This window comes from Falco peregrinus, chromosome 7, assembly GCF_023634155.1.
Source record: "Falco peregrinus isolate bFalPer1 chromosome 7, bFalPer1.pri, whole genome shotgun sequence".
Classification (NCBI taxonomy): Eukaryota; Metazoa; Chordata; class Aves; order Falconiformes; family Falconidae; genus Falco; species Falco peregrinus.
The window spans coordinates 600,179-622,202 of NC_073727.1; the positions used below are offsets into that span (position 1 = coordinate 600,179).

General features: G+C 38.8%; 1 protein-coding gene across 6 annotated transcripts in view; it reads left to right on the forward strand.

Annotated features, from left to right (window-relative positions):
- SOS1 (SOS Ras/Rac guanine nucleotide exchange factor 1) overlaps positions 1-22,024 on the forward strand; it is a 52,108-nt gene that overhangs the window by 25,682 nt on the left and 4,402 nt on the right. For all 6 annotated transcript variants that reach the window (XM_055809512.1, XM_055809513.1, XM_055809514.1 and 3 more), the window contains 11 exons: positions 8,031-8,158; positions 9,138-9,793; positions 14,924-15,005; positions 15,434-15,556; positions 16,121-16,224; positions 17,373-17,595; positions 18,208-18,327; positions 18,656-18,818; positions 19,164-19,281; positions 20,633-20,805; positions 21,790-21,906. In XM_055809512.1, coding sequence (XP_055665487.1) covers positions 8,031-8,158; positions 9,138-9,793; positions 14,924-15,005; positions 15,434-15,556; positions 16,121-16,224; positions 17,373-17,595; positions 18,208-18,327; positions 18,656-18,818; positions 19,164-19,281; positions 20,633-20,805; positions 21,790-21,906 — 2,007 coding nt within the window. The remainder of the gene's footprint in view (positions 1-8,030; positions 8,159-9,137; positions 9,794-14,923; positions 15,006-15,433; positions 15,557-16,120; positions 16,225-17,372; positions 17,596-18,207; positions 18,328-18,655; positions 18,819-19,163; positions 19,282-20,632; positions 20,806-21,789; positions 21,907-22,024) is intronic.

Consider the following 22,024-nt stretch of genomic DNA (forward strand, 5'->3'; position numbering starts at 1 on the left):
AGTTTTTTCTTGTTACACAGGATATATCTGGGCTTTTGAGAAGCAGATGTTTCTTTTCAGGGAATTTTCTGATGAGAATTACCTTGGAGAATATTTTTTCTGTTACGCCACTAAACTTTTTCTGCAAAAGCTGGATAAAGTCTACCAAAAGTAAAAGTAAGAAAGTCCTCCTTCCACTTTGCTTATGGTCCTCAGTGACACTTGAGCTATGTTATAGTCTGTCTGCTGCTGGATGAAAAACACTGTCCTTCAGTCCCTTGAAGCAGGGAGTAGGATGGTACAGGGCCCCACTGTTCTTATCTAGACATCCTTTCTGGGGAATCAAATGAAGCACCAACTGAACTCTGACTTTTGACTTCACATATGTGTTTTAACTGTAGGGTTCCAGAGTCCTTTTTCCTGATGCATTTTCTAGGAATACCTGCAGGGCAAATTCTTCCCAGTACTGTGGGAATTGGGAGAGCTGTACTGGGGCAGACTGTTCTCTGGGGCTGGTGATTGGTTCCTGGTTTTCAGTGACTGATGATGATGGTAGGTAACTCTTCAGCTTACATGGCAGCAGTTTATGCTGAACACCCAAGACCAAGCTCTCGTGAAAATAGATCGGTGCTACAGGAGCTTGGAGAAATTTTGTTCCTTCTCCCCCCCCAAATAAGAGGTTCGACAGAGTCCATTGAGGTTTGGAAGTTAAGAAGCTGATTGTAGGGGAGATTTTCATCTCCTATAGGATGACATTAGTATTTGTGACTGTGGCGGTCATGGTATAGTCCCTGGTACGCTCATATTGATGGATCGTCTTTTAATAAATTGAGTAGTATATTTCTGTGTCCTCTTCTCCTGCCTCCATTCCTGTCACCTTCTGTACAAAAGGGAGATCTTTGGGGAGAGGTAGCGCTATGGCTGAGACTTTTATATGCTTGATTTCTTCAGTGGAAATGTTTCTGGGTGTGGAGCTGTGGATTTAGTCCCACTACCAGCGTGCTTTCTCTGTTTGCTCTTATAGCAGTGGAGGTCTGTGTTTTCTGTCCATACTTTGATATCTTCAGTGGAAATCATTGGAAAGATGTAGGTAATAACAAACAAATAAAACAAGAAGCTGCATTCATGGTTTCTGTAGACCAAGTCTACAGATAGCATTCTGCTTGTCATCCTTCATTTCCTCTGCTGTTTTTTTTTTTCTTAATCAACAGGGTTCCTCTTAAAATCAACAGGGTTCTGCTGTTGCTTGCCAGAATGATCTCTGAAATTGTGAATTTATCTTACATAGCATTGAAAAATCCATACTTTTCTAGCTAAACATAGAGGTGCTATCCAGTTGAGCTTTTGGCCTTGCAAACTTGGCTGGCAAAGACTAGACTTGAATTGTGTTGAAGCACTAAAAGTGGATTTTAATCCACTTTGGAATTACAAAAGAGAAAGGGAAAATGTTTTCAAATGAATTGTCTTTACTATCATGGAAAATTTGGAGGAAGAAAATGGAAGACCTCAGTTACAAGTGTGGAAGCACATAGGTAAATATTTTGTGATACTTCAAATACTGATCTAACTAAATGTTATCAACTTAATGATTAATTTTAAATTTCTAACGTATTCTGCAGGTCAGCTAATAATGATGAGACAAACGGAGCTGACAGTAAGAAAGAAGAGCATTTCAGAGCATGAAGGCTCTGGAAGGATGTATGAACTTATACGTTTGTTGCAGAAAGGTAATGAATCTGCTCCAGAAGAGACATCAGCATATGCAAAACAAACAAGAAAACCCCAGCCATATTTTTGAAGAATGCAGAGCAAATGGGTTTTCCATAGTTTGAGAAGACAAGACCTCCTGTAAACAAAGTAGCCATTTCCCTAGTAATGGAATTTGGGCATATAAAATGCACATATGGCAGCTAGTAGCCTACAGAAAGTCTTGAGTGTTTATGAAATGGTTTTATAAGAACATCAAGGAACTTATTTGAAAACAAAACTTTTTGTATCTGTTCCTTGGTGGAGATGTTGATTGTGTAAGCTCAATGAGAATCGCTTGCATACATGAATCTGTCCACAGCTGCAGAAACTGAGAGCAAAAATACCCTCTGTCCTGCTGAGCAGACACCAGGTGAAATATCTGGCAGGCTGCAGTAGCACTTGAGCAGACCTAATCTGAAATAGTCTCTTGACAGGCTATACTTACAGGAATGCAGGTGGCAAATTGGCCACATAAGAAACCTGTTGTGGAAAACTTCTGAATTGGTGAAACATCAATTGACAGACTTCTGTGTGGTGTGTAGTTCTGAATAGCTCTTCCTGACTTTTCCTCAGTGTCTATCTTGATTTGAAAAATGGCATTTACTTTGGAGTAGTGTGATTTATTTCTGAAACAGATTTCATATATGGAATGCTGGAGGCTTTTTGTAATTAATTGCCTGATATCTGAGGTTTGATACATGACATGCTTTATGTAACATTGTGATTTAATGTAACTTCTTAAAATTAAACTGAGAAGGCATAGTTAAACTGAGTGGGGAAAACATTTTTTACCATTACTTCAGTAATAATATATTAAGTTCTGTTCCACTCTTAATGCAGGTAACATGCCTGCTGTAATGTAAATCTAAATAAATAGTTACATAAAAGTATGCGTATTTTTACTGCTCTGGGTCAAGATTGGGTTTATATGAAAACAAAATGACTTTTGAAATTTCAGTGCATTAAAGCTGTGTATATGCCCAGAAGTATGGGACAAGGAGTTTCCTTTAAGCTTCAAGTGTGAAGTGCCTTTTGGACTGTTAGCATTTTCCAGAAGCGTTCCCTGCAGTTGTCTCCATTTGCTGTTCCAGATGATTTCATGATGCTTTCTAAAAATTAAAGCCTCTGGATAGGAGAGCACGTTTTTCCCCAGCATACTGCTGCTTTGAGGTGAGGTGGTTGGTTTTCTTTGGAGGAATTGCAAAAAGTCAGAAAGAGCTCTTGGGCAGCTCAATGCTATTGAGCTAGCTTCCAGGGTGGTTTTATGGCAAAGTGCCAGCAGGCCTGCCTGCCTGCATTTGTGAGGAGAAACCCTGTTCATTTATATTCTTGATCATAAAATAGCTCGTTTCAGGATTGCCTTTTGGTAGGTACCCCATTCTCAGAAATACGTTGAAGAAGACAGTGAGGCATTAGAACACAAGCTGGAGTAACTGGTGGCAGTGCACCTCCAAGTTCTCATGAACACTGCTTGCCAGTAGGATTTCTCTACAAAGCAGGTAGCTAGGCCACACCACAGATCAGGCTTGCTCTGCCAGCTGTCCAAGTGCTTTGTTGCCTTGCTGGGGGCTTTAGGACATGTGAAGAAATTACATGGGTTTTGAAGAGGATTCTCTGAAGCAGCCCTACTAGTTCAAGCTCATAGTTCTAAATAGTGTTGTGTGCAGCTTCCACTTGTAATGTGGGACCACTTATGCACTGCAGTTCTGGATTAATGTTTTGAGGGGCAGGAGGTATCGTTAGCACCTAGAACAACCAAATGTTCCTGAGTTAAGCTTAAGTTAAGCAAATTCAATTGTGATTTCCCTGCCTCCCATATGCTGTTGTGTTGTGTAGAAAAGCAGATTTGTGTTCTCTTCTCCCAGATGAATTGGGGAACCTGCAGTTCACAGATTTCAGTGGTTAGATTTAGAATAATCTTCTAGGAAGACAGAAGTCTACATTGTGATGTGGGCCCTGAAGTGCAAGATTATTATATCAATCATGACACATACTAGTATTGTTGTATCTGTGTATTCTCATAAGTATAAATATTTTCTATCACTGTTTTTCTAGATAAATGCTCCTCTGACTGCATAAGAGGAGGACTACCATAGCCTAATTTTGCACTGAGGAGGATTTCTTTTGTATCTGTTTGGAATTTTCTGGTTTTATAAATACCTAATCCTTGTGTTACGCAACAGAGAGAACAAAATACCTTGTCTTCCACTTCTCTGTATCTCTTAAGAGCTTGTGGCCTAGAAAGTAGACTAATTTTTGGTGTGGGTTTGGTTTTTTTTTTAATTAGAAACTTCCCTTAGCGGACCGTTTTACAAATTTGTTTTCCTTGAATGACCGGGATACTGCACCTATAGTATTGTGAATCATTATAGTCATCGCAAACCAATATTTCTCATAAGCGTATTAAAACCAAAATGACCGTAATACTAAGATAATCAGAAAACTGAACCTTCTTCCTGTAATAACACAGTATTCTTCACAGGACACTTAAATACAAATTAAAAAAAAAAAAAACAACAAACCAAAAAAACCAACAACAAAACAAAACACGCTTTTATTTAGCATCTACCCAATTCGTTCATTAGGGGGCACTGCACAGCTATAGAAGGGTTCCTGGGATTTGCAGAGAAACTTGGCTGTTTCCAGTGATGCTATTTCACTTCCCATAACCTCCTCTTCCAAACTGCCTGAGGACAGTGTAACACGAAGTCGTTGCTGTGATTTAAGCTCCGTTCTGACTAAAACTGGTTTTGATAACAGTTTATGGTAATTGAAATTTTACATTCTAACATTGTATAAAGTCCTTTTCTGTGTGCAGAGAAGTGTCTTCATAGTAGTTTGCAGCACTGTCTGATTTGCCGTTCGTGTGGATGTTACACTTAACATGTATGTTTCTATGTACAGCTTTCTAAATGTTAATTCGGACCATAAGTACTTACATACAAACTAAATCAAAGTCCAGTATCAGGGATCCTCAAACTTTTTAACCAGGGGGCTGGTGCGGATGAAGTGGCAGGGACTCATCTGCGGCTGCTTGGTTTCCGCCCCCAACCCCTGGCGGGGGGGGGCGGGGGGGTCCTGTAAATACCGGGGGCCAGATTGAGGACTCTGGGGGGGGCGTATCTGGCCTGCGGGCTGTAGTTTGAGGACCTCTGGTATATATGGTTGGAAATATGGGTTACTTCTTATGGATCCTGATGGGGAAATGTTAGTAATAAACAATTGCTTTCTCTCCAGCACTGCATGCAAATATGCCTTTTGCCTTTGGACATGGACTTCTCTAATGAATACCAGAATTTTTGCAACAAAAAATTTTGCAACAAGAGAAATTGCTTAAAAAACATTTTATAAACTCAACACAGGAGCAGAATGCTTTGCAGTAATGAATGTTAACCTGTACCAGTATGTTTCTGAAGAGAATGTACAGGGAGTCACTTGTTTTTCCAGGTATTTGAGTTGATAAGGTAGCACATTGAGAGCATTCCTGGTTACTTTATAGGGGTTTGGTTTTCTGTCTGCCTGGTTTAGCGCTCCCATTATACACATGAGCCTACATTTGCATAGGTTTCTTGTGAGATTTTTCCAAATTTCAAAAACTTTTTATCAATTAGATCTTTTGGGATATGAGCCATTCTTGTTCTGCCTTATGCTAGGCACCATGCATCTGTGTTACTTTGACTTGAAGTTTTAGGTTATATAAATGGTGTTAAAAATAGGGAAATAATTTCATAAGCTTTGTTGCATGTTAAGCCTAATTTTAATTATTTTTTTTTTGGTCCTGTATTTTACATGCCTTTTGTCTTACCCTGTCTCCTGTGGTACCCTTATAAGCAAATGGCAGAAGATTGTAGTATCTAATAATGCTTGTTTTCAAGGAGACTAGGCTAAAGCAGTCCTGGCCGTTGCTGAAGGGTAGCTGCTGGGAGATGATGGGACATCCAGCCAGACTCTTTGCCAACTTCCATCATGAGAGGCAGTGCATAAGGCACAGTGCCTCCTTTGAACTCTTATTCAGGAAAGTTGCAAAATTTTAGAGGCAGTTACATGTTTCTCTTAGCTTTGTTTCAGAACTCCCGCCAGCAGTGCTGCACCTGCCTCATTCATGTGAAGTCCTCTCTAAACCTGTATGATTCACACAGCGGAATCGAAGGGAAGATGATACTTCTGTGTTAAATCTGGAGAGTACAGAGACATGACAAGGGTAGTCTGTTCCTTCTTGACAAGGGTAGTCTGTTCCTTCTTGACAAGGGTAGTCTGTTCCTTCTTGGAGTGATATCTTCTGCCTGAGACCTTTTGGGAAGTAATGCCTGATGTGTGCATTATCAGCCCTAATTTTAGTGGTGGTTACACAAGTAGGCACACACGTAATGCCACTTAGGCCAAGAGCATGACAGTACATGAACCAAAGCTGCCTAGAATAAGCCTTGCAGCTGTCCTTATGGCTGAAAACACAAGTAAAGTAGCCTTTGTGATTGACAGCTATTGCATGGACTAATTAGTCAGGAAAAAAATTAATGCTATTCTGTGACCCATTGATATATTGTGTTCAGTTGGATTTTGGAGGATGTCACTTGTGCTTCACACCGGAAGCAGATGGCACGATTGTACTGTTTCCAAGGGGTGTCCTATTCTGGTCTGTGTCAGCCTGCCACTTTGCTTTTACTGCCTCTGTCAAAATAAATCTTTCAATTGCATGGAGCCCGTTCTTGATATGTAATAGTCTGAAGCATGCATAATCCTGTGACTGGTTTTTATCTCTGTTTTATGTATAAGCCACAGCTCTAGTCAACAATTTTTTCACTAACTAGAATATGAAACATGTTAATGCCTAAACGAAGATTTAAGATGAAAATCTTAAATACCTTGGAATAAAAACATGGCAGATTGTGTTTTATAAAACTTACGTCTAAGTGGTAGTTAGGCACAAAATATTAGTATTAAACCTTCTCGTCTAGTTTTAGTTTATAGCTATTATATTTTTGTTGTCCTTTAAAAAGAATTGCGCTAGTATATGAAGGCATTAATATGGCTGTGTACTTAGGGACTTCTGTACCCTGGTTTTACAAGCTGGCCATAGTTGGATGCGCTGGTGCTTTCTGATGAACAGCAAGGCAGTCCCTCCATGAATGAAGAACATTCACTTCTTCCCACCGTCCGTCTGGTTATTGTTTCTTCCTTTTGGTTTGGGTTTTTTTTCTCGGGGGAAAAAAGTCCTGGTGATGACAAGCTGAATGCAAGCCATCAGAACAGCTTGCAGCAGTGGAGGCCTGTGTTGCTGTACTAGCAAGTGTGTTGCCAGCAGGCCCCTGTGCGGTACTGACAGGGCTGCATCAGGAGAACTGCATCCAGCCGGGGCGTCCTGTTGATACTGCTGTACTGAAATAAGCCCACTGGAAGGGCATGTGGAGATGGCATGGGGAATGCAGAATGTGTTGAAGGAAAAGCTGGGGGAGTGGGGTTACTCATTCTGGAGAGAAGACTGAGGAGTAGGGGAAGCCTTCCTGCCGTCTTTGACTGTGGATGGGGAAGACAGAAATACTTCTTGCAGCTACGTAGTGCTTCCACATATTTCACTATGAAAAGTGAATAAGGGAAATCCTGATAAGCTGTTAGGAAAAAAAAAATCTTGCCATGAGGGGTTACAGACTTTGGGAAAGATTGTCCAGAAAGGTTGTGGCCTTTCCATCCTGAGAGCAGTTCAAAATTCAGTATGGCCCTAGGCATCCTGGTCTGTGTTGGCTCTGCAGTTGAGCTGGAGGTTGGATAAAATAATCTTCAGGGCCCCTTCCAGCCTGAAATATCGGTTAGACTGTTGTTAAAGAAGTGAGAGCCCTTTTAATCTGTTTATAAATGCAGTGAAGGAGTTTTGCTTAGCTTTTGGTCCAGCTTGCCTGTTCCAGGAGCGTTTATACATGTTACAAATGTACAGGCTTCCCACAGTTTTGACACAGTGCTGTAAGAACAGTATGTATGGGGATCTCATCCTCACTTGTTCATCTTAAGATTTAACACCTCTAATAGGTTCTTTTTTTGGAGAGGTAAGGTAAATCAAACTAGTTTTGAGGTAAATAATGTGTGCCTGAGTGCTTCCCTATCTGGGAGACTAGTGACTGCTGCTGTTTTGCTGAAATTAAGCTCTTAGCAGATGATTGTGTCTCTCTTGCTTGTGTCAGGCAAGGTAACAAGTAGGAGCATGCAAAATCAGCAGATGGTTGGATTTCTTCTTCTTAGGCCAAACTGATGGATTTGCACATAGCAAAATGCTTGTAACACTTTTTGTGTTTGACTTTCAATGTTCGCAGCAATTGGAAGAAAAAAGTGAGGATGAGGAGGATAAAGAGTGCTTAAAGCAAGCAATAACCGCCCTACTAAATCTTCAAAGCAGTATGGAACGGATATGCTCCAAAAGTCTTGCAAAACGAAGGCTTAGGTAAACATGTTTCCATTTTTCCTGCTTTCTACTCTGCTTTGCTATAAATCCAGGGCTCCCAGTTTCCTCTTTTAGTAAACAATGAACAAAATAGTTTGTGACAAGCCTGCTTTTTCAGAGGAAGTGACATCAAAGCCAAGATAATTTGTTATTGTTTTAAAACCGTTCTAATTTCTGTGTGTCCTTGCATACTGGTAGTTGAGACGTTCTGAGAATTCACTGGTAAGTAGAAAGTTATGGCATTTGTGGGTTAATTATGCTCAGATAATATTAATAGCTACCTAAAAATGTTGTTAAAGGGGTTTTCTGTGTGATGAAGGGAGCGTTCTTGAATATGAAACTAATTAACCTGAGGAGTTTTTTGAGCAACTTTTTTGAGCAACGGCTAGTTAAAATTACCACTGGATAATAGAAATAGATGCATAGATAACTAGTACTTTGTTGCACTGTTGTAGTGAGTTCTTGGATTATGCTATCTGCTGTTTGATTTAATGCTAGTATTTGTGCAGAAGTTTAAATGTGTTAAAATTTTTACTTTTGCTCTTAAAATTGTTTCAGTATTTTCTTTGCAAAGAAAGCTCTGTGCTGTGAAATGTAGTCTTTAGGCTTGGACATGAGCACATTTAACAGCTTACTTTCTCTGAATATGCTTCTTTCAAATTCAGTCTAAAATTGTTTTATCGGCTATGGAAATAAGTGGTTTGTTAGGCTAAGAAGTGCTAATGGCTTGCCTGTTTCTGGTTGCCTGTGTTTAGGCAAAACATTTGTTGCATAGAAGATAAGATTTATCAGATGAGGTACTTAAGAGAAACATTAGTCAAGGCTTGCAATGGTGCTGATATTGAGTGCTGAAGTTGCATTCTCAGTGGAATTCTCACCACTCAGAAAGATGATCTTGTGTTTTTTGCTATTAATAGTGGTTGTGGTTTTTAAATACATGTATACTAATAGGCTGCCTTTCTCCCATCCTTCACTGAAGTGAATCTGCATGCCGATTCTATACTCAGCAAATGAAGGGGAAACAGCTAGCAATTAAGAAAATGAATGAAATCCAGAAAAACATTGATGGTTGGGAGGGTAAGGACATTGGACAATGCTGTAACGAGTTCATCATGGAAGGAACACTCACACGTGTAGGAGCAAAGCATGAGAGACACATATTTCTGTTTGATGGCTTGATGATTTGCTGTAAGTCAAATCATGGCCAGCCAAGACTTCCTGGTGCTAGCAATGCAGAATATCGTCTAAAAGAAAAGTTCTTCATGCGAAAGGTACAAATCAACGATAAAGACGACACTAATGAGTACAGACATGCTTTTGAAATCATCTTAAAAGATGAGAACAGTGTTATTTTTGCTGCTAAATCAGCTGAAGAGAAAAACAACTGGATGGCAGCATTGATATCTTTGCAGTATAGAAGCACGCTGGAAAGGATGTTGGATGTAACAATGTTGCAGGAGGAAAAAGAGGAGCAGATGAGATTTCCAAATCCTGAACTTTACAGATTTGCAGAACCTGACTCTGAAGAGAATATTGTGTTTGAAGAAAACATGCAGCCCAAATCTGGAATCCCCATCATCAAGGCAGGAACTGTTGTCAAGCTCATTGAGAGGCTGACTTACCACATGTATGCAGGTGAGGCACATCATTTATATAGCCAAAACTCAAGGTGGTGACTAGTTCATGCTTCTTTTTATGCATTAAATACATGCAGCAAAATAATTAATGTGTGTAGAAAGCAAATATGCTTTGCAGTGCCATATTCTAACATGCTTTTTGAATTAAGATTTTGAGATCTAAATATGCACCGCTGTAGCAGTTAAAAATATGAAACCTGTTTGGCTAAATGTAGTGGGATATACATGTGGATAAGTTTATTCTCTTACAGAGGATGGGGAGGTGGGGGCCTGCAGGAATTTAGCTCTAGACAATACTTTTTCCTGTATGCCCCAGGCTACAAGAATTACCTTCCCTCTCCAAAGCTGGGTGGCACGTGAAGCTGCCAGCATTGTGGGAAAGAATTATGAGCCCAGTGTTTTCAGTTAACAAATTGTACTCCATTAACTCTTACCTTTGTCCATGCTGGCAAGTAATGAAAAGACTGAATACCAGCTGGAAGCGGTCACCTGCATAATTTGGCCTCCGAACTTCTTAGTCAGAATTTCAGTGGGGATTTGATTTGAGGACTTTTGACTTTGGATTTCTGTTTGTGTTGAAAATACATCACAGGCATTTCTGTGATCATCTAGTCCAACATTAGTATATAGAGTTTTTCTCGCTAATTTCCCAGGACATTCATAAGCTGTGCTGAAAAGCATGGGCTTGGGTTTTAGTTTGGATTTTGGGGCTGGTTTTGTTGTTTGTTTGGGGTTTTTTTTATTCTACCGGTATGTCAGTTATTCTAAAACTTCATCCATCTTGGTATTAGTGCTTCTCATATTAAACTGCCTTTTGTTTATTTTTTCTTTCCTTTTACTCTTTACACTCTCCTTATCCTAAATTGTTCTTCTGCAGCTCAGTACTGGATACCCTGCACAGACCAGGAATATTTGTTTGGAAGAAGCGGGGAGTAAGCAGAATGTAGTTAGTGTAGTTTAGTACCTTTGTTTGTTTTTAAAGTGCTTTTAAATACATCTGTTTACTCCATTACTTCTATTACTATTCTCCACATTTCCTTCAGTTGAGCTTTCCTAGCATTTATTAGAAACCCAAGTGCAATATCACACTGGCAGTTTTTACCAGGCACAAAAGTGCCTGTGTTCATGTTCTTGTAACTATAAACTTCTAGCTCTTGGTTTTGAATTTTACAGGCATAATTTATGACACATTCTTGTGGTTTGGGAAGTTAAACAATTTATATAATTTTATTTTTTTTTTAAAGCTAGCATTGTATTTGGCAGAGAATTAGCAAAAATAGTACTTCAGATTTATTAGTGCCCTTGTGAACATTTGCTTTGCTTTGCTTTGGCTAACTTTCACGCCGTTGAGAATTGCCCTTCCCATACATACTGGGACTTTGGTGCCATAGCCTTGGCGTTGCTCCAGGTGTTAGCAGTGCCCTCCACACGTTGCCTCTGTCCAGGGAGCCACAAACTACATTCTCCAGTTCCATAAAACAGAAAGGTCTGTTTAAGGATCGTGTGGCTTATTGAAATGTCTCATGTGTGGCTTTTTTGCATCTGCATGTCTTTTTGGCCTTTCTGGCATGTAGACATCAAGGAAGTATTCAGATTGATTGATTAGATGCACCTTCGTCCACAGCCATTTAAACCCCTGCTTATAACAGCCCTTATTTAAGTAGATTGCTTGAAACCGAATGTTGTAGGTATGTGTGACATTAACCAAACTATTGTATGACAAAACTGAGAATGTGGGTACTGTGAGACAGGCTGAAAGACTTTGGCCAAAAGAATAAAAATGGTTGTCCTAGATTCACGGTATTGTTTAGGTTAGAAAAGACCTTTAAGATCATAGAGTCCAACTGAACCTGGCACTGCCAAGTGCACCACTAAACCATATCCCTAAAAGAAGGCAGCAGGAGCTCTTTGCTCCAACAGGAGTAGGTATCATATATATATATAAAATCATATAAATATCATTCATACATAAATAGTGATGTATTTAGCCTGCCTTTGTAGCCTTAAAGATCTTTGTGCAATATACATGGACCTGATACTGAATTGCTAGGTTGCGTGTCATTTCTCAACACTCTTATCTTTCGTTCTATACCTTCTGTTTTATCATTGGTTTTCTATGAGGAAAAATGTCACCGTTCTAACCATTCTGTGCTGTCTTTTCCAGAGGGTCAAAGAAATAGAGATATAGTGACTCAGCCAAAAATACTCTGTTATACAGGAAGCAAGGTCCATTTACTATGTAAATCATTCAGTGTTCTGTTGCGTTATATGAGACAACTTTCTATGATAACCCTTTAGCTCTTCTTTCGGACACAGATCAGCTGAGTTCAAGGCTTCTGGTTTTGCTTAGAGGCATGTGAAGATGAGTACTCTGGTGATGTCTAGCCAAACATTTACAGACTGTAGAAATGCTTTCTTGCCCCACATAGGACTGTGTATGCATGATTGTTATCTTAAAAGTATTTACTGACTTTATGTTCGTATGCCAGAACAGCAAGCCCTTACTTTTCTGATGTGACTTCTTTCAAACACAGTGTGACTGTTATGGCATGGCAGCCCTTGATCTGGCAGTCCAAAGATAGTATTTACCATAGCTGTGACTCTTTTCTAGATTTTTATCTTTGTAGGTCAAATACTATAAGGAATAATTACGGATATAATTGCAGAGGTGGTAGCAATTTGTTGCAAGTAGCTGAAGAGCAGTTTAGGTGGTTGCATATTGAAGAGTATATGGGCTGTGTTCAGGCGGTAGTCAAATCAGGTCTCAACTTTTTTGTCATCTGTGAAGATACACACAGCCCATCTCATTTGTAGATACGGGGGTTGGGGCTTTTAATTTTTCTTCTCTCACCTCCCTGACAATGCACAAACCAGTTTATCAGCTGAAATATTTCTCTTTTTCATCATGTAACAGGGAAAGCCCGGTAACCTAGCTCTAACAGAGCAGTGCTGCTGGGGGTAGGAGGCATCCAGCCACGGTGAGAGCTAGGACAGGGAGAGAACCCTGGCAGCCACCTGCCTGCAAGTGTGGCAGGCTGTCCAAACCATCCTGTGGCAGAGCAGCAAAATAGGGAGAAATCTCCTCTCAGAAGCAGCTTTCGATATATTTTTATGTGAGAGAAACTGCTCTTCCATTAGAAGTTCAGATTCTGACCCTATTTGCATATTCTGGTGTGTTTTACTTGCTTTAGTGTGTTTCTGTGTTCATTATCTCCTCCTTTGCCTGACTCTTGTTCAAGAGCAGCTGAGTTAGGTGGCACCAAGATTTGAAAGTTGTGGTTTGGGTTTTTTTTTGTCTATAGGGCAATGCTCTTCTATTTTTAAAACTTTGATATGTTGAGAGTGCTTGTGCGTCATCATAGTGTCCGTTTCCTTTCTTAAGGAATTCAAGGGTGATTATTTATAAATCCTTGTAGAACAGGTTATTGTTCTTTTTTAGCTTTCAAATTGGCTGTATTGAAGAGAGAATTATCACATGAGCAGACATCCTGACTAACTAGTGTTGTCTGCATTTTTTTAGCGCTTGCTCGTATAGTGTACACTATTTTGAGTTACAGATTTTGCTAGTAAGATAACAGGGTTAGGTTTGATTTTCTGATCTACTTCATTTGAAATTCAGTATGTATCGTGGATTTAAACACTGACCCTACCTGTAAATAACAATATCTGTGACTCAGCTTGCAGTGATCTGAAAAGGTTAATTTTGGGTCTATGCTGTGTACAGAGTGCAAGCTGTGAAAACATGAATTACTGTGCTTACTTCTATACTTGTTTTTTAGGACAACAAAAATTGTGTTTTCGTGATGAGGATGATGGGGACAGGGATGACATTCTTCGTGCAAAAGGATTCAGAGTTTTACCTTTGAAAAGGATTTTAGACTGTACAGTTTCAAGGAGAGGTGGGAGAGGTGTTATGATAAAGAAAATGGTGTAATGGAGGACATAGGGATGGTAAAGCAGAATAGCCAATTGTTGAAGAAAAGAGAATTAACATACAACAGAAATGCGAGGAAATGCTGCATTATGTGTAATGCATTGTTAATCTGACACATTAAACTGTTGCCCAAATGAAGAGCTGAATAGGATCTAAAAAAGTTAGAATGTGCATTCAGATGGACAAGATGCTGGTAAATAGTTAAAGAGGATTTTTAAAAAGCTCTTAAAAAACATACATATTCCAGGAAACAAGTCTAATGGCTTAATGTAGTGTTAGGTCATATAATGCCGGTGCGTTTTTCTTCATTACAGTCTATAGGAACTCCTCCTTCAAGTCCTGTGTGCTCCTTTTCAGCCACTCTGTGTTAGAAAAATTACCATTTGGGGTTTGTTTTTAAAGTATGGATTTATTATGCAAAGCTATTGCAACCCACTCATTAGTTTTGTTCAGTGATAACGATGTTGTCCTTGTTTCTAGTAAGCTCTCTGCAGTGCCAGCATGCTGTCACTGCATTTCCTCATACTTGAAAACAAATGGGTTTGCTTTTATAATTAAGGGAGACGCTTTGGTTTTCTGTTTTGAATATCTGATTGTTTTTAAAATGCATTTGAATATTTTAAATGAACTGATATGTAACTAGTAAATTTAAATGAAATCTGTTGACTTTTTGAAGTGAAGTAAATATAACTTCAAAGTATAGCTCTCGGCTGAAAAAATACCTAGCCTGCCTTAACCACCACAACTGGTTATCAGTTGGACCATTTAGGGAAAACATGCTCTCCTTGAAGAGGCCATTTCTATCCAACGCAGTTACTTGCCCTGTCTTTTGAGCTCTCTTGTCCTGATTGTTGTCAAAACTAAAGTTGTTTACTAGATGGCTCATAAAGAAAATAATCTATTTATTATTTTCAGAGTTGTTGAAAAAGAATCCAGTCTTCTAATAATTGAAGGGAAATAAAAAGTAATTGTTTTGAATTTTCAACAGAATAAAAATAGTTTTTAAATTCTGCTTTGTATTGGTATTTTAAGAGGTTCTGAATTGTTACCAAAGCAATTTTTGTTTACATAATCTTCTCTGTAAATCGATAGGCCGGCATCCTTAATTTTAGGGGATACCTAAAGTTATTTTAAACTGTAAAAAATCCCAATAGGTAATTGCTGACATGAGCATAAAATTATTCTTTGTCTTAGATCCCAACTTTGTTCGGACTTTTCTCACAACATATAGATCCTTCTGTAAACCTCAAGAGTTGCTGAGTCTCCTAATAGAAAGGTATGCCAGTGTTACAAATATTGTTCGTACAAGGTGTGTATTTCTCTCCCCGCGCCCCCCCCCCCCCCCCCCCCCCCCCGACTTCTACTTGGAGTAGAGTTTTTGTAAGATTCCAGTTTTCCAGTTAAAAGCCCAAACCCTTTTAAAAAAGTTGTCAAATTCAACGATTGCAAGTGAAATGTGCAAGTTATATCCAGAAGTTTTAGGGTTGTTCAGGTAGCTCTAGTAACTTCCAGCATCCCGTGGTTTTGTCTTTGAAATCTGTATTACTGAATTTAGCAAATCTTTCTGTGTGCTTACCAAGATGTAAGATTCTGATGTGTGGAAACGTTATGAATTTTGAGCTATCTTTCATCAAAATTTTATTTGTGTGTAGTGTGAGCAAGACTATGTAATAGCCTAGTGCTTATACTCACCTTCTGTGCTAGATTTGAAATTCCAGAGCCTGAGCCAACAGAAGCTGATCGTATTGCTATGGAGAATGGAGACCAGCCTCTGAGTGCAGAGTTGAAAAGATTTAGGAAAGAGTACATTCAACCTGTGCAGCTACGGTGAGTGTTGCATCAATGTGAGCCAAGCTGACTTCCCTTAAGTTTTTTGAAGTACTGTCTTTTATCTTCTGGCTCTTTGTGATACCGGCAGCCTTTCTTGTAGAGATGCTTTGATGGAGAGCGTGCATGGGCAGTCAGCCATTTTGACCTTGCTACTTGAAAACCTGGTGGGAATTTGAAATCATGGAATGAAAAGCCTTGGGAAATGCTTGTGCTGAGTTTTATACTATTACTTTGCAAAATTAGTTTCTTACGCTTTTCTTTTTTTCTTTCTTTTTTTTTAATCCATGTTTCTGCAAGGCTATACAGCATAAGTGTGCCACAGAGATGTGGGTAGAGAACATTTTAGATAATGTTCTTTTTGTGAACAATAGCATTACTCTGACTTCTTTAAATTTAAAAGTAGAAAAATGCTTACAGCTCGTTGCTGGTGAAATGCAGACAGTAGCAGAGCTGCACTTGGTCTGCTGATTCTGGTATTCCTGTGAGCCCTTGCCTACTAAAAGCCTTGAAATGCTAGGTATGAAGATAGACTATATTGTTACTTATCCTTTACTTTTTCAGAGTATTAAATGTATGTCGACACTGGGTAGAACACCACTTCTATGACTTTGAAAGAGATGCTGATCTTCTGCAACGTTTGGAGGAATTCATTGGAACAGTAAGAGGTACTTCAGGTTTCTTAAATGCTGGCACTTATCATAAAGCATCCCTTTTCAAAGGTGTGGAATGGGATCATTTTTCCTTTCACTGAGCAGATCAAGAAAATCAGGACTCCTTATTAAATGCTTCACAAAGAACACAAACCTTAATCTTAAAAAAATCACCACCACCCACCACTATTATTCAGTCTGGTCCCCCTGTTCAGAAGAATGTTATTTACATCCTGAGAAATAAGTACTGGTTTTGTTATAAAGGACTGAAATAATGCAAAACTAATAACTGAGTCAGGACAGAATAATTGTTTTGATTGTCCTCTTAAACTATAGGCGGGTAACTTTTGCAAAATGTTGATGGTGGGAACCACTATTTCTTTGAAGCAAGCGTTTTCCAGCTATTTCACAGTACATAGTAGACCTGTAGGACACCTGCCACTTGTGATTGTACAGATCTTTTCTGTTCCTTTGTAACAAAAACTGAGACAGCTACAGGAGCAGTTTGTAGGAAAATACTATGATAGAGAATATTTAATGGTTATTTAGCAATTAAATGTAGGGGGAGAATAAGCCAGCTAGTTTAATGTAGATTACTGGTAAATTTTCAATGGACTTGCCATCTCATGCGTGAAATTCTTATAGTGTAGAGCTAAACCAGCATTTGGCCTTTAGATTTTATTCTGACCTTTGATGCTAAACGCACTAGAAGGAGAAGCTTCTTGTTGTTTTGCTCTTCTGTGTTATCTGAAGTAAACGTGTACTCTTGCCCAAACTATAAAGTTCAGGAATTGCATTTAGAAGAAGAAGGAGTGAAGTGCAAAGAAGAAAAAGAAGTGCAAAAGAAGGTTAGTTCCCAAAACTCACTGTAAAGTCAGAAGAGAAAGGGAAACACCTCATTTGGAGAAGGAGCCTCTTGTGGGTGTGCTGAATTGTGCTTGGGCAAACCTGGCATACTCAGCATTGGCTGTTGAGGAATTCTTTATATGTTTGAGTGCTTCGAGACTTGGATGAGAACACCACTTATGTGCTACTAAAGGGTATATGGTTGCTTTAATTTAGTAGGTTTTAGGGTTTAACCCAACATTTCCTAAATTACACTTACCTCTTTGAAAAAACAGTATCAAGAGTAAATAAATAGTCGTTTTCTCTCTGTGCGACAGGCAAAGCAATGAAGAAATGGGTTGAGTCGATCACAAAGATAATCAACCGGAAAAAGCAGGCACAAGCCATTGGGCCAAGTCACAACATTACTTTTGAGAGCCCACCTCCGGCAATTGAATGGCACATAAGCAAACCAGGACATACTGAGACTTTTGACTTGCTCACTTTGCATCCAATAGAAATTGCTCGGCAGCTCACTTTACTTGAGTCAGATTTTTACAGGTAACCAAAGTATTCTCCAGCATGACATTGTTTCTGTGGGCCTCTGATGTGAAGCCCTGGAGTAGGTCAAGGGACTTCACCAGTGCTGTATATTAATTGCTGTTTTTTCTGAAAATAAATTCTGAAAAATAGTATTTGTCTTATCTTCCCCAAGTTAACATGCAGTACATGTGACTGCATAATGTTAATTGCATTTTGCTGCAGATTTCTTGTGATACTTTGAGTAGATCAACCTTTGAGAAGTATGAAGATTAATTTTTTCATATTCTAGTTTGTGAAGCAAATTATGAACCATGTCAGATCTCGCCAGCTGTCTGAGAGAGGTTGTTCAGGTGTTGGAAGCTCACATTTTATTATGGTGAATGAGCTATAGACTTCATGCTTCATTTGGATGAACAGAGGTGGTTAATCACATAAATTAAGACATACTTACACAATAAAAAAAGAAGTGTAGAAATACAGTCACTTAGTTGTGTGGGGAGCCTAACATTATAGAAACAATACCTTAAGGCTTTATTTCCAAATTCACTGGAAATAAAGAGGTTTGGGGAATATAGTATCTTCTTTCGTGCTTTTGATTACCTTTGTTGATACATGGATATGCTTTTCTAGAGCAGTGCAGCCATCTGAACTAGTTGGAAGTGTGTGGACAAAGGAAGATAAAGAAATTAATTCTCCCAACCTTCTCAAAATGATAAGGCACACAACTAACCTCACTTTGTGGTTTGAAAAGTAAGTGACTTTCCTGAATCTGCAGCTACTCCATTTCTGGACATTTACAGAACATACAGAAGTATACTGTGAAAAATTCTGTTCTGGGAGAATTCCAGTTTTAAGTCATGTTTAGGTGTTACAACTGTTCCCTGCGAGAATTTTACCATAATGGCCTCAGCTTTTTATTCTTAGAATATTTTCAACTGTTTATTCTCTATAAACTTTTTCAAAACTGTGTCAGATCATTTGATACACTTTTCATATAGGTTTGTGTTATGATTTAATATTTGATTTTGAAAAACTCATCAACACGTTGGTACAGAATCAAATGTTCTTGTGTATTTAGATGCATTGTAGAAACAGAAAACCTAGAGGAAAGAGTAATAGTAGTGAGCCGGATAATTGAGATCCTTCAAGTTTTTCAAGAGCTAAACAACTTTAACGGTGTCCTTGAGATTGTCAGTGCTATGAACTCCGCAGCAGTGTATAGACTGGATCACACGTTTGAGGTACAGTGAAATGTTTTCCATTTTTGCTATGGGAGTGTAAGACAGTGCACCTTAGCTACACTAAAAGCCTGTCTTTTCAGTAAGCATGTTCTTCAAGGAAGGAGCAAAGAAGGTGAATCCCTCAACAAATCAATCAATCAGGGTGTAATAGGGAGGGGTTTCTTCTTGATTTCAGCAGCAAGAAATCAATCCTTGCTTAAGAAAGGCAGAAGGAGGTAGCAAGTGGGGCACTGTTCTCATGGTCACCAACTTAAATATCAGTGGGAGACCACTAACCTCAGTATTGTTGCTGGGTTATGCCTTTACCGTGCCTTTCCAAGAAACCTGTTTCATCTCTCTCTTTAGCAAATTCCAAGTCGCCAGAAGAAGATTTTAGAAGAGGCTTATGAGCTGAGTGAAGATCATTATAAGAAATACTTGGCAAAACTCAGGTCCATTAATCCTCCTTGTGTGCCTTTTTTTGGTAAGTACGTTTGGTTTGAATGAACTGTATCATGCATAAACACTTGAAAAGTACTGAGCTAGGGGACTAAAAGTATGAACAATAGTGAGAAGTCAGTTTTAACAGGATAGTTGGGTTTAAATTTCAGGTACCCAGACATAAATTGCATACGTGTGAAAGAAAAAGTGACTATAAATTGCAGATGTTATTTGCAGTAAGAATAAGTATATCTGTTATATCTTATTTACATATTTACTAATTTTTACTTTTAATGTGGTTTGAACTGTGTTGTGACCATAAATCCCTTAAATGGAAGGTGGTCACATTAGAAATATTATTGCCATTGACTAGTAGAGGAAGAAGGACCCTGTACCCCATCAAGAATTCCAAGAAATAAAGCTAGAGTTGTAATTTTTATAGCTTCCAATAACTAGTGTCTTATTTCTATTAAAAAGTCTTACTTGTATAAAAACACAGTTCGGGAAGAAAACCTCCCCTTTATCATCAGACTTAACAGTTCTTCTTTTGAGTAGATTGCTTGGAATTTCGGATGTTAAGCAAATTGTGAAGTTAAGCACATGGCATTCCTGTTCTTTAGCAAACTGCTTGAATGTTTGCAGCAGATCAGTTCCAGCTGTGGACATTACACTTGTCCAGCATAGGTGTCAGGTCAAAACTGAAAGAAAATAGTGTCGATGGCTTTTTTTGCTTTTTGCATATTGGGGAAAGGTACACTCCAGAGCTCTGTGAAGAAAGATAAGGTCAACTAAGAAACCCCCTGTCCTGCTTTAGAAATGGGTGGAGGTTGGCAGGTTCACACATGAATAGCTTCCGTTATTTCCATCAGGTTACACTTAAGAGAATCATGACGGTTCCAGATACATTATCTGGGGACTTGAGAGCACTCATTTCTTTCTAATGTTCAGGTGATTTGGTGCAATTACAAAGCCAGGACTGGAGAGTGGAACAGAAGAATAAAACCTGAAAGTAATTTTTTGGGGAGCTTAGTTGGGGTCTCAACAGAGTAGAGCTGAATTGAGGCGGAACGGTTGAGTTAAATCACTGGAGTTTAGCGTACTCTTGTCTTGCAATATGCTACTAGTGTTCAGTTGTGTGAGCTTCCTAAACAATAGAAAGATGCATAGACTTTGAAATTTTGATGCAAAAAATGCAGTTCTGGAAAAGGCATATTAAAATATTGTTGCCCTTATTTAAAAATTAGGTGCAGTTCTCTTATTGACCTTAACAGAGAATTTTTCTAAATAATTGGAGTGCAGAAATTAAATTCTTCAAGAATTCTTTGTATTCCAGTCATGTGACTTCCTCCTTTTTTTGTGCTATATATTGAGAACCTCTTCTATGTGCTCTTTAGGGATTTACTTAACTAACATTTTGAAAACAGAAGAAGGCAACCCTGAATTTCTGAAGCGACATGGGAAAGAACTTATAAACTTCAGTAAGAGAAGAAAGGTAGCTGAAATAACAGGAGAGATACAGCAGTACCAGAACCAGCCATATTGTTTAAGAGTGGAATTTGACATCAGGGTAAGTGGCATTATTTCCTTGAGTCCATGCACTGAGCTACTTTTACGGTGACTTTGTCAGCTGGTAGTTCATAAGGATAGACTGAATTCACATAGACTCAATCAGGCTGCATCAGTGATGAGCAGAAGACCTATCATTAAATCTCTCTCAGGTCTCATTGTAAGAAAGGGCAGAAAGCTCGGTACTTGCGGTTTGGTGGGTTTGGGGTTGGTTGTTTTTTTGTTGTTGTTTTCCCCAGCTATTGGGATGTTGGTAGATAGATCTTCTTACCGATCGGTGTTAAACAGGAACAGGAACAACCAGATTCTCACTGTCATTGACACAGTTGCATTTGTTTGTCCTGTGAACCCAGTTGTTGTCTTCCTCCTCCGCTACACTGCCTTTATGTTTCCAGGTTTACCTCATAGCACTGAGTTTACATCATGTGTTGGCAGTGATGATGCTCATGTTTTTCTTTCTCCTGCCATTTGTTCTCCTTGGTCTGTGGTGTGCTCTAAAAGGAGTCCTCGCTCTGTTTGCTTTTCTTCCTCCCTGCTTTTTTTCCCTCCCTGCTTTTTTGAGCTATATATTTTCAGAGGGTCATAGGACAGGTTATCTTAAGAAATTCTGCAAGATTTTCTTTTGTTACCTGTTTTTTGACAGAATGCATTGCGAGAGCAGTCTTCCCTGCATCAGTGTAAAGATGGACTACATACAGCTGCTTCTGAAAGTGTTTGAGCTAACTTGTTCTGATTTTTGCACTGCAGAAGGTATTTAGGGTACTTGCAGAGTTGTTTTGCAGATGCTAGGTTAGCAGTAGCAATGTCCAGCAAAGAGCCGGCAACAAACAGATTTAATAACTTAAAATTGTCTATCATTACTTCTGACTCCAGCATTTTCTTTCTTCTCTGGAACAGTCGGGATCATTTGTGCAGTAGAAACAAACAGTACTGAGCTACTAAGAAGTAGCTTATCTGACAAGTTTTCTACCTTCTTGTATTTCAGAGATTTTTTGAAAACCTGAATCCAATGGGAAACAGCATGGAAACAGAATTTACAGATTATCTGTTCAACAAGTCACTAGAGATAGAGCCACGAAATGTCAAGCCTCCACCAAGATTTGTTAGTATTTAATATATTTTTAAATTTAATTTTTTTTTTAAAAAATGCTTACGTTTGTCTTTCACAGATAGCAGAAGTAATTTTAGATCTCTTAACTTCATAAATACAAAGTTACATT